We start from the raw sequence: 13129 nt of genomic DNA, 5'->3' as shown, positions 1-13129 counted from the left end.
CCACTGACACAGTGGTGCCTGCAGCTCTGGGCAGACTTATTTGTCCTTCTGTATCAGTCATTAAAAAGATGTAAAATGGATGTAATATTAACTTGATTATAGTAAAACTGTAAAGGCAGTTGATGTTTGGAAGAACCCAAGTTAGACAGCAAGTCTAATACGTGCCTTTAACTGTAAGAAGCATGAGGAGGAGAAGCGTGTAGTATTATAAAAAGTATGTATGTGTACAATCGAAGGTCTTGTATTGGTATGCTAATGAAAGATAGTGGAACTAAAGAGAAAACTGTTTTAAGTAACACAGCAAATAATGCATGAGGGTGGAGAACGGAGATAAGAGTATCTGTAAGAAGTCACTACTAGTCGAGGTTTAAACGCATTCTGAAAGGCAAGGGTTGCACAGAAATACAGACAAGCCAACGAAAGCCTCAGCCGGGCCACACTGGACCAGGAGAGATAACTCGAGGCATGTCTTGTATGCATATTGTGTTTGTAAGCCTCATAAGACATTTAGCCAGAGACATTATCAGCCAAGTGCCAGATTTCTGGAGGAGTTCTGATCCTCTCAACTTGGGATTCCTTCCAAGTGGCAGATTAACACTGCTAATCAGACGCTGCTTGTCGCTGCCTATCTGAACTCCACAACCGTAACCTTGCTGTTGCTACCTTTATTTTTTTAATAAAAGACAATTTTATTGGGAATCAAAATGCCACTGTAGCACAGCTGTCAGTCGAAAATACTCAACATCTCAGCTAGCTATAAATAACTTTTTTTGTGGGAAGAATACAGCTAGACTGCCATAGAAATCATGCGAGTGATTTTGGTCCTCAAGACGTTGTTTAACACTTTCCCTTTTGTTTAGCATTTACATACAGTGCTTGCTGCTGACAAAGCTTGCAAGAGATATTTGCCAATGAAGCTTAGGGAACGCTACAAGGTGGAATCACTCGAGACTGTATTTACTCTGGAGGTAGAGTGAAAATCCTCTCATTGCTATCCCAGGTGGCAACCAAGGGGAGGAGCCACAAGTTCTTCTCAGAGCATTTTTCCAAYCCCATGAAGCACAGCTTCTATATTATTCCTGAAAATAGGGTTAGTATGCCAAAATCTTTGACAAACTGTTCTGCCTTTCTAAGATGGAACAGAGTAACAGATGCTGCTGCAGTCCCTGTTCCAGGGCAGAAATGGACTTCAGCTACAGCTTTCCTGAGGATACAGGAGCACAATTCTATCTTCCATCAGTTGATATTTTAAAGCTACTACAGTGTCATCATCCAGGTACACATCCAAATGACTCTGCTCCACATCTTCTCACCATCCACAAAGTATGGCACCTTTTCATTATTATAAAATACACATATTTTTATATTAAAGAACTCAGTCCAACAAAAAAGCTTCTATAGTGGCTTTACTTCTACAAAGATTCCTTACTCTGAATTTACAAAAAAATTGAGACCATTTCACTAATACCTCCTCATTTATTACTACTTAATTATCTGTTTTCTTTCTCAACACTAGAAAGGTACCTATACCACAAGTAATATGAAAGTAATACAAGAACAGGTATCATAGTTGTACAATTAACTTTTCTAAAAACAGAGGCCATTCAAAAATAAAGGAAATGTATGAAGCATTTGTGTAATCAATACAGCAAGTTCTGGCTTAGCAGTTCTTGTCTAGTACCAGACTGACACAATTGACAGCCTGATTATAGCAAAAGGACATTTCAAAAACAATGAAAACTTAACAGACAACTCCAGCTCACCTCAGCTGAAGACTTATTTAAACAAAGTTCCTTCAAATTCACCCTCTGACCATTACATCACTTCTGCAGTTCAGGTTGTCACTTTGAGACAACAAATCTGCAACATCAAGAACTTCTTAAGGTCTTTCTCTCCCCTAATTGAATCAGGGTACCAGTTTGTGGRGCCATACCAAGAACTGCATTGTGGAACAGCTTGGATTTACAATCATTCTTTTTGCATGATTTTACCTGACAAATATTTTTGAACATTTATGTTCCCTGAACTAGTGCATAGTGTGGCTGTGCCCAGAGAAAATCACAGAATGATGGGAAGGAAGGAATGAACAGTAGGATACAGGGATGCAGTACTGGCACTGAAGACTGGGTACCTAGCTACGGCAGCTTAAACCCATATAAACCATGGCTATTGTGGTCCCATCTCCTCCCCCTCTTTCCTTAAGCCAGAAACAACATTCATAGGATAAGCCATATCAAAGAGCTGCTCTGGCTTTAAAATAATGATTTTTTTTTTTTTTGTAGGGACAGTTTAAGGTGCTGCAGAACCACACGCTTTGTCTCACAAAATCACAGCTTTAATTCATTCAAGAGCAACACAGTATTACCCACCAAATTAGCACTTTTAATTGCAAGTGACAGGGCAATTTCTAGGTTGCCCTTACAGGGGAAACAGTATACCAGTTGACAGATACCAATGACCTTCAATCAACTGTCTTTCCCTGCCACCACCACTTTTTTTTTCAATCCAATCACAGACAGGGCAACTGAGTCCCTATCTTCTCAATCCAAATGTACTGCCACTCTACTTGTACAGCTCAATAAGACAAACAAATCTCAGAACACATCTTCTACACCATCACCATCTTCAAARTGCGTTCCTGAGTTATTCCACTATCACCTAAGATTCAGCTGCCTTAAACACTATGAAGGGACAGTCTGAGATGAATTCATTTTCATTTAGTATATACTTGAGCCCATATCTCCAGAAAATTAACATTAATTCATTCCACTCATTCTGCCAATTAGTTGTCATTTATCATAGCTTTCGTGAAACTGTAGAAAAGGCAGTTACTGTATGGGTGTCAATGGGCTGAACAGACCTTGAGAAACAAACTTTGGAATTGAAAATCAGCCACACAGCACTAAGCCAAATTTCATTCACTTACTATTTTGGTGGCGATTTTGGACCTCAAGAAGGCCCACAGGTCAGACGGAATAACGCTGTATAAAGTTTTACTGTCTGTCACTATCCTAAACAGTATGAAAAACAGTCTGAAACAAAATGCTACAGAGAGACTGGGGAGGAGGGTTACATGATTTACCTGTTGGAATCCATCAAGTTGATACCAAATCTCCCTCTCCTCCCACTACATCCCTTCAAATACCAACTGCACCATGGCTTGAATTAAAAGAGAGACATGTCATAGTACTGCATTCCAAACCAAGTGAAAACTAACTTTTTCCCACTAAACACTTTCTAAAAGCATTCTGAAAAAAGATTACATCTTCACCAAAGTTCAGCCCTGGATTACTACATTCAACACCTGAAATGGCAAAATCTGTCAGAAGTAATCGCTTTTCATCTGAAGTAGTTCAAGGGATTTCTCCAGTGAAACACACTGTACCATAAATACAATCCACAGATATTCACTCACTGTAAAAGAAGAGGACCTCTTCATTAAAATCTCACGATCTAAACCATGGTGCCCACGAGTAAGCTTAGGGTCAGGGAACAGGAAATCTCTTGTATTTTCTTCATAAGTAGCTAGAATTTCTCCCACTAAAAAGGAAATATATACTTTAATTGGAAAATAGACAATGCCATAGAGTACAGACACCACACACAAGACCATACTGAAACTAAGATAAATTTTGTTCTTTATAAATTAACAGCATGGCTCTACAACTCCATCACACTGTGCAATAACGTCACCAAGTTAAATGGGACTTTGCTCAGCTGCAGAAGTGTGTGGAATTCAGTGTGTAAGTATGTTTTACTCTTTATTGTAAAAAGTTTATAGAACAGTTAATGCAGTCTTCTTTAAGAGACGTATGAGAAATTTTCTCAAGGCAATTCTTCAATATTTTCCTCCTCTTCCGCCACCCCCCATGCACAGAAGAAATGAGTAGGCTTTTTTAACAGCAGCCAACCCCTTATGAAAAATTGTATTATTCCATATTACAGAGCATTCATGCTTCTTAAATTGAAAATTGGCACAGCTGTCAGAAAGAAATGCAAGATTCTCCCAACATCCTGGTTTGCTACTTTTTTTTATTCTTTAGGGGAAAACCCAAAAAGTATATTACAAATTTTTTTTTAAATTGTGCTGCCACCATCATTTTGTCAGCTTAGGTTGGGCTATAACACATCTATCTCCACGCCCCCAAAATTAAATTCCTTACCCAAGATCTTTTACCCTCCCACAACAAAATCCAGATTCAGTTCATTTGTTCAAGCAGAGTCTGGTGAGTCACCTGAGAGAAGCAATCATTTCCTTGAAACTACTAAGGACACATAACTGAGAGTGCTTTTAATACCAGAGTTTCCAAATGAGTCCTCTTTCAAACTTGACTTTATTTCCAATAAAATGCAGATTTACATTATTCATGGGAACACTTGAATTTCATTAAAATAGATTTTTATAATCACACAAACCAATAACAGAAGTATGACAAATCACTATTTATCATCTTCACATATCCCAAGAGACCTGTAATACTTATAGTGAGGATAAGAGTTTTCCCAGTGGTTACCATTAAAATAGAAGGAAAAAAAGTGTGTCATTCTGAGAACAAGATTATGCACTCTGAAATTTCACAGACAGCCACTTCGCAAGTGAATTGTGTTGCAGTTAATAAGTGTGCACTGGATGATTTCAGTTTATTTTCCATTTCTAAAATACTATCATTTTCCTAAGTCCAAGTATGATACATCTCAATATTCAGTTATTATTCTCTTTCAAGAATAAGATCCTCTTGATCTATTAACATTTTATATTCAGAGGACTATTTGTTGAAGAGCTTTCCATGTTGTTTGTGTGTTGGAAAAAGCGATTGTGCTATAATGGGTAATGTTCTCATGGAAATTCACCTATTAAACTGCATAGTTTATGAAGAGACTGATACAATACCTGGAGGAACAAGTTGTATTAGCTCAAGTATTGCTGTGTCAACTAGAAAGGAAAAAAGTTTTTTCATGAGTTAAAAAAAATTACATTAGAAGTAATTTTGATAGTCAAAACCAAGAAAAACTACTCACCAATTTAACCCTCAGAGCAACGTACATAGCTACATTATTTCCACTACATCAAAAGTAAGAATAAATTAAGAACAGCTTGTATAGGTACTACAGGCTAACCCAATGGCAATAGCAGTGTACAAATACTGACTCTAAACTTGACTTAAAACTTGACAAATTTGGCATCAGATAGAACTTATCCTTTGAAAACAGCTTTTAAAGAAGATGATGCAAACTTTGCTGCTTTTTCAGATAACTCCCAGAATGAGGGAGGCACATTCCTGGAGTTTGGGCTCAGGGTCAACACTGTCTCAGTACAGTTCACTATGCTCCACATGTGGCAGCACTGTTTACAGTAAGCAAATTCCATTTGCTTAAAAAAAAAAAGTATAATTTGACAGGAATCAAAGTTTTATGCTGACATTATTTAAAAATTAATTAAATAAATGGTCAGATGGAGGAATCCATTAATTGTTTGGATTCAACTGGACTTTTGTTTATTAAAACATGTTTTCCCTTTCTTCTATTCTAAAGCATTCAGCACAAATTTCTAGAGGCATTCTCTTAACTAACAATATTTTGGGAAAGTTATTAGTAGCCAAAAGACAATAAGAAACTTCTGCCTGCACTTACAACAAAATTTCTGTTTTGAACAGCCACTAATACTATGGACCTACTTATTTTGTAATACATGGGATGCTATATTGGTTACCCACTAGGTTTTCAGAGACTAGGTTCCTGACAGAAAAATAAACACATACATTAACCCTCCAAAACATCTTTAGAGTCCATACATGCATGATATTAACCACTAAATGCATACAACAGTACACATAAAAAGCAGAACCTACACTCAAGTAACTCCACAAGGTCTCCAGGATCAACTATATCAGCAAATGCCTGGGGAAAAAAAAAAATGGAAGAAATGGAAATACAGTAAAAAAAATTCACCAGATGGACCTCTTAAAAAAAAAAGAAAAAAAAGAAAAAAAAACCACCACCACACACACAATGTTATTCCTTGCTTCAAATGGTTGCCAACAGTTCTATCCCCATTAGGAAAAAGAAAAGAAACTGAAATTATCATTTGGCACATAATCAAATTCATCGAAAGCTAGCAGTCCTTGTCATATGCTTCCTAGTCATTTCAGGGTTCCCTTTCCATATTTAAATTAGGAGGTATTGAGAAGAATTGAACATATGAAGATATAAGTATTGTTTGAGCAAATTTTAAGAGAGAAAGATAAATTGCTAATTGTATTAGAATTCTGAGAGATGCAGAATAATTTTTTTAATATATTAGTAATACTTTAAGCTTCTTTTTTTTTTTTTTTTAATCCAAATCCCATGTGATTAGAAGGGAAGGGACAAGGAAGGAATTCCTTTAAAGAGTCACATTGGATATTAAGCAGGTAAGACACTTTTCTCTAATTCTGCGCAAAACATCTCAGCAAGGTGCTACAGATCACTTTGCCATTCTAGGTACCAAATATTTGAAAATATCAAAACACTGGTACCCCACAAATATCTAGAATTATTCAAAAGCCATTTGTAAGAGAACAAATATTCTCTGTTTTCTTGTTCAGCCCTATAGTAAGCAGTTAGACTGTGCTGTATCGGACTTCCCCTAAATTATACTGAAAACAGCATTCAGCACTTTTTACTTTAAGTCATTTGTGGGATGTTTGTGTGCCTTTAACGAACTACAGGGTTTTTTTCTATTCTTCAGTGGTTGGTGGAATTACCACTGTTTGTACCTTGCCCACATCGCAAGAACATCATTGATGTTTAGTCAGTCTGGTTTTCAAAGTGCTGGGGGATGCTTAAAGGAAAAGAACTAGAAAGGGCACAATATTATTATTCATAGGTAGACAAGAAACCAGATCATATCTGTAAGATACTGTGTTTCATTATCCCTGTGGTACTAATAATGAAGCTAGTAGGGCCTCAGAATATGCGATAAACAACTATAAATTTTAAGGCCAGGGTACAACCCAGGGAATTCTGGTGACAAACACTGAAAAAAGTATCTCTAAGGGAGAAAGATGTCACCAAAAAGGCTTGAGCTGCTATTCCATCTTTCCATTGAATTGAGTTGAATCTCCTGTATCTAATATTCTTTGTTTTTCACCTTGCCATAATTTTTAGAACAACAACATTTAGTTCCTTCCAAACTAGGAAAACTGATATTGAAAAAGCAYTGTTCATAAAAGAATGGACAAAGACGAAAAAATTCTCATCATATATTACAGTCTTCAGTATTTATCCTGCTTAAGTCACTGTGTGGGTAATACACGCACACACCTCCTTTGTGYTGAAAAGAAGCACATCCTCAGTGTGATCACTTGCACTCGGGAATTTTGCACTTGGTTTCTGTGGAGTTCGGGACGGGTTTTGTTTGCCTCATTTCAGCACTTGACATTATCTTACCTTTTCAAACACTAGTTTTTCTTCAAAAAGCAGTGGAAACGCTGCAGGGACACATCGAGTTTTTTTGTACTGCCCAAGTACAGAGACACTGAGATAGAGCTCCTCTTTGTCTTTCAACAGCACTCCGGGGCAAGTTATCTGGAAGAGTAACACATTCATTAAACAAAGTGAACTTTAGTTATAGAAGTAATGGCTTTTTTCAGGATAAGAATGAAATGGTCAAGGCAGAAATGGTTGATTGCTGAGAATTAGATGATAACAGATTAGAGTGAAAACATTTMTTTTTCTAAAGCAATTCTATTTGTGCAGCCTGACCAGGAAAAATAATCAACATTTCAAAATAACCAGGACCAAATTCTTCTTACTGCAAGCAAACTTGCTCCCTTGTATTCAACCAAAACTAAAACCGCTATCCTAATCCCAGGTTAGGACAGTTAAAGGTATGCACCAACTATCATAGAGTTAACCATCAAGGGTCGTAACAAACAGATTCTAGGCAAACAGTTTAATAGGTATGTCAACACAAAAACCTGTCCAGATCTTAGCCTACTCAAAGAGAATAATAAGCTGGTAAATGCACGTGCTTGGATATTATACTCTATCCAGCCACCAAGAAAGGGAAGGTTTATCTGGAAATACTACGATTATATTAACTTTCCTTTTTAATATGTAAATAGGAGAGAATAAGCAGGTGTTGCTCCTTTACTATCAGATCCATGCCACACAAGTTTTTATCTGAGAACTCTGGCTACCTYGGAGGGCACTCAAGGCAGGGAGGGCTCCTCATTAGGCTGCCAGGTATTGCTGCTGCCCTCTCGACTTTCCCTCTCTGGCCAATTCTTATTCTTGGAGTAATAAGAAGCTGGTATGTTTTTAAAGCCCTGGTGAACATCACACATTCTCACTTGTGCTTCTACTGCAAGATTGTACACAAATCATTCCAAAACTATCTGTTATTTTCCCCAAGTCACATGGTTTTGTTCTATTAACCAGCCAGGGAATTGTCACCTTTTCACTTAAGTTCTATTCTACTGCTCACTTTTTATCACAGTATAATAAATATGARGTTGTCTCTTCTAACATAAGGTTGCAGAAGAAACAGTGTTCAGACTTTCAATTGCCAGGCAGAAAGACAAAGGAGCAGAGTGACAGGAATTAAAATAAGTGCTTTGGTTACAGTCTCCTACTCCCAAATGAACATTTTACTTGAGAAATCCTTACTGGATCTAAAACAAGGCTATATAAAACAGCAGAAAAACAGCCGCAAGTGAAAGAAATTACAGAAACCAATGTATGATAAATGTAGTATGGCTACAGTATAAGCTTGAAAATAACGTTACTAAACATAAATATCTGAAGGAGAGAGGGAGGGGAGAGAGAGAGAGGGAGGGAGGGAGGGAGAGAGAGAGGGAGAGAGAGAGGGAGAGAGAGAGGGAGAGAGAGAGGGAGAGAGAAGGAATTGCACTCTATGTAAACACAGGCTTCAAATCTGGAAGAAAAGAGCCAGAATAGTAGATACCCAAATTGAAAAAGCCTGCCAGGTCATTCAACAGCTTGTATGACACTCACACAGTTGCGAGTGTGAATAGGAGTGAGCGAGCGAGACAGATTTCATCCATACAAGGCAAGATCCCTTAAACTATACACAAGTCCTATTAGGTTAGTTCTGACTTTTCTCCTTGACATTTTTGTAGAATTTACAATCCTTGTTAGCTTGGGCTTTGTGCCTTTCGCCTTGGAGGAGGCGACCAATCTTTGCCCATTTATTGAGATGAAAACTGAAAGGTCAGAAGACATCAGAGAAGGCAACTATGCAACAACAGTTAAGTGCCATTCATTCTGACTATCCTGTAAAAGAAAAGAAGTTCTTAGAAATCAACGTGCAGGGCAAGACAGCAAGTGGGGAAGCATGTACTTCTACTACCCTGGAGGTGAACTGAGCACTTCATTGCCTGGGCCTAACACCAGATCTAAATGTTCATATAACTTTAAGCCAGCTCCAAAAAATTAATGAGAAATATGTATATCTGCAGGGTTTTTTTCTTTTTTTAATTTGTGATGCATGGAGCTGCATAACACTTCGGAGATAAACTGAAGCTCTTATCTGACTGTAAACTGTTCAGGCACTTTAAAAACTAATCTATGGATCAGCTCAGGAAGAGGACTATCGATGCTGCAATTAACTGATCTCAAAACCAACCAGGAGGACTATTATTGAAGATAAATAACCAGGACAGTGTTATCCTGCACTCCTCTGCTGAGATTCTCAGAGGGATGGAAACACGTCGCAGCCCCATCTTGGGACATCACRAATGGCCAAAAAGGAATCACCGGATTAATCTCATGGAAAGAAGCAAAATCCTACTGACCTCCAGTTCTACATGGCATTTTATTTTTACATTCAGTCCTAAAACCGTAGCATGCATATGTAATCAATGAAAAAGGCAAGCCTTGAAAAATCCTTTCAATGACCCGTTATTACCAAAACAGGAAGAGTTCTGTACCAAGGGCAATGGACACCATTAACCTCTGCAGAGCGCAAGCTTCCAGAAAGAATAGCACTTTGGACTTAAAGTTGCAAAAGTGATCTTCTCAACGTGAAGAGATGCCATTTTTAGCCTCCTTACCTGGCAGTAATCTACAACACCATTAATTCATCTTAGTACTTAAAGCTTTACCTACCTTCACTGTCACAGTTGTGAATTCTCCAAGCAGCGATGACATGAAGAATAACATGATTGCATTCTCTTGCTACATGAGCAATCTAATGCCAGCAGCAGAGGTTGGCACCAAAATTAGTCTCAAAAACAAATTACAATGAAATCTCGGTCTGAGCAATTACAAGTTATTCTATTTAAATTAATGGCAGGATAAACGAAATAAAGTCTGTAACTAAGGTTTTAAATTTTGAAAGAGCAGCCTTTCAGAAATCAAGAAAACTAGTAGTGAAATAAAGCAAAGAGCTCATGGAGTCAGATAGGAGAAGACCTCGGAATTTCATTAAGTCAAAGGAGCAAAAACAGTCTGGAAGATGTATCCTAAGCAAGGAAAAACTTAAGAGGACAGAACTTCTGACACAAGTGGATGGATTTCAGACAAGGTTTAGAAATAAGCAGAGCACTGAAAAACAAAAGGAGTCAGCTCGGAGAAATCCAAGACTTTAGTCACTGGGACTTTAGTCACAAATAAAGAAAACAGGAGAATACAAGTGGGAGTATTATAAATCAACAAGGATGTCAAAACTAACAAGTGTGGCCCACACACAACTGAATGAAATTATGGAAATGGAAGTTACCCAATATGCCCCAAGCCTAAACTCCTGAGCCAGAGTGAGGCTGAATCTTCTTCAGCCCAAGTTCTGAAAGAATCTAGTTTCTCTTGATGGATCTCATACATCATTAAAACCTATGTATGAAAACAAGGATAGTACTGTCTGACTAGAGAATGACAAATGCAGGGCCCATGTCAGGTGGAAAAAAGGATCTGAAAAATTATAATCTCATCAATCAGAATTTTTTAAACATGCAAAATATGGCAAGTAAAGAATAATAATGGATGTGGAGGAAATCGTGACTAAAAAAACCCCCCAGCAGTGCGTGTTTAGTAAAAATAGATCAGTCAAGTACAACCTGACATTTTCTTGAAAGCCTATTTTCTGAGCAAAGAATATCTAATTTATCTGGACATCAGTAACATCATATGGTGCCACATGAGAAGTTATTACTTATGATGCAGAAGATGGGAATTAGTAATAAAGTCCTAAGGTGGCAGAAAACTGGCTAAAGGACAGCATCAATAACGTGCTAAAGTGGGAGGCATCAAGTTGAGGGATGCTATTAAAAAAAGTTGCTCTATCTATCCTGGGACCCATCTCATTTTTTAATGACCTTGGCACAAGAAGTCAGAGTGTACTCAGAAAATATGCCAATTAAAATTCAGAAATCATCAGAGGTGGAAAAAAAGATACAGAAAGAACAGTTTGGGGGACCACAATAATAGAAATGAGATACACCTACTGTGTAATAACAACAGCTTCTGCTTTTACTGGAGGGCTCACCCATCAAAGCTAGCTAAGGAAGAGATGAGTGTGTTAATAAATGACAGCATAACCACAGTGAAGCTGTGAAGAGACTAATACTAGGATATATAGGATGAATTTTGGATTTTTTTCCCCCGACATCATCTAAGGCAACAGTGAAACCCCATCTGGAATGCTGAATACAGTTCTGATCCTGATCAATGCAAATTCAAAGTGGAAGAGCAGCACCCATGCCTAAGATGATCAGAAGACTGGCGAGCATATCATACAAAATACAACTAAAAGAATCAGGTCTCTTTAGCTCACAGAGATGAACTGTGGAATGATAGAACTGCTGCCCAAAAAATACATCAAGAGAGCAAACACTAGGGAGGGAAAAAAATTATTTGAGTGAAAGGATAGTGTTGACATTAGTGTAAGAGGAGGGTATCAGCTAGCCAGAAGGAATTCTAGGCTGGAAAGTTTTCAAACCATCACAGGAGTGAAGTGCTAAAGTAGGCTCCAATGGAAAAAAAAAAAGAGGGGCAAAAAAATAACTTAAGTGGTTTAAAACCACACTAAATACACTTATGAAAAGGGTTATCTGACAGAAATTATATGGCATAGCAAGGACATGACTGAATGACCCACATTCTAAACGGGCCACCTAGGCAAGTGCTGGAGATTGCCTACTTTGTCCCTTCCCACTACTATTTGCAACCTTGAGAGCAGGCTGATTAGCAGATACCCCACAACTGAAGAAGCCTGACACTGGGGGGACCACTTTTCTGTGCTCTCTCTTACCCCATGAAGAACTCACAGGAGCAGAAATGGAGGAATAAAGCACATCTCCTACTTTCCTGGACCAAGAAGGGCTTTGTGTTATGAAGACAAACACCAGCTGCTGAAACAGCAGAAAGACACTGGTAGGGCGACAACTTCTCCATCTACGAGCAGAAATTCACAGGTGTATTTTAGAGCAGCCAAACAAGTCTAGGAGCAAGGGGGGTTAAGGATACAGGAATACTGGCCACTTTGCAGCATGCACTTTCTGAACCTGCACTTGCTTTCTTTTGGATGGCACCTCAGATTTYCCTTTTGGCAGCAAGTATTCCGGCAGCACTCACCCTGTGAGCAGGCCTAGCCTATAGATTACGGTGACCAGTACCTACAAAGTCAGCAACAGYTCCAGAGCGACAGAGCATTACCCATCTCAAGTAATTCTTAAGAAATCTCAGGAGAAGTACTTAGATTCTTATTTTACTCCACCATGGTGTCTAAGGCACACAAAAGACCACAAAGCGCGCAGGGAACTGTCCTAACACGATTAATGCGAGAAGGCTTCCACTTGCACGCCCCCTGACAACGCTGCCCTCAGCTAGCACTGTGCTTCTTGAGAGCTGCCCAGCGCCGYGTCCGCCCGCACGGGAACGTGTGGCGCGCAGAGGGGCCCGCGCCCCGCGCAAGCTGCCGTGTGTAAGGATGCCTTTGCTTCCCGGGGAGTGCTCTTCCCACGCAGCACAGCTTCCGCAAGCAGCTCAGCATCTCTCACAGAAACGCTTTTCCACAGCAAAACGGGAGCTGCGAGGGGAGGGGCAGGCTGCGGCCGACCTGTGCGGGGAAGCAGAGGGGCTGCGGGCGAAGGATGCAGACGCAGCAGGAAGGGGAGGCGCTGGCGACCCC

At 38.9% G+C, this 13129-nt stretch overlaps 1 protein-coding gene across 3 annotated transcripts in view; it reads right to left on the bottom strand.

Annotated features, from left to right (window-relative positions):
• Positions 1–13028, bottom strand: part of SPATA6 (spermatogenesis associated 6) — a 46706-nt gene extending 33678 nt beyond the window's left edge. Inside the window, exons 1-5 of one of the 3 annotated variants that reach the window (XM_026086746.1) lie at positions 10111–13028; positions 7429–7566; positions 5850–5898; positions 4892–4933; positions 3416–3540 (exon numbers count right to left, since the gene is read on the bottom strand). In XM_026086746.1, coding sequence (XP_025942531.1) covers positions 3416–3540; positions 4892–4933; positions 5850–5898; positions 7429–7566; positions 10111–10164 — 408 coding nt within the window. In that variant the 5' untranslated portion in view covers positions 10165–13028. The remainder of the gene's footprint in view (positions 1–3415; positions 3541–4891; positions 4934–5849; positions 5899–7428; positions 7567–10110) is intronic. The other 2 variants (XM_026086745.1, XM_026086747.1) reach the window with 2 other exon arrangements.
• Between the last annotated feature and the right edge of the window lie 101 nt (positions 13029–13129).

Source organism: Apteryx rowi, unplaced genomic scaffold, assembly GCF_003343035.1.
Source record: "Apteryx rowi isolate R43461 unplaced genomic scaffold, aptRow1 scaffold_7, whole genome shotgun sequence".
Classification (NCBI taxonomy): Eukaryota; Metazoa; Chordata; class Aves; order Apterygiformes; family Apterygidae; genus Apteryx; species Apteryx rowi.
Note: the sequence above shows the minus strand (reverse complement) of the source record. Positions and strands in the feature narration are given on the sequence as shown.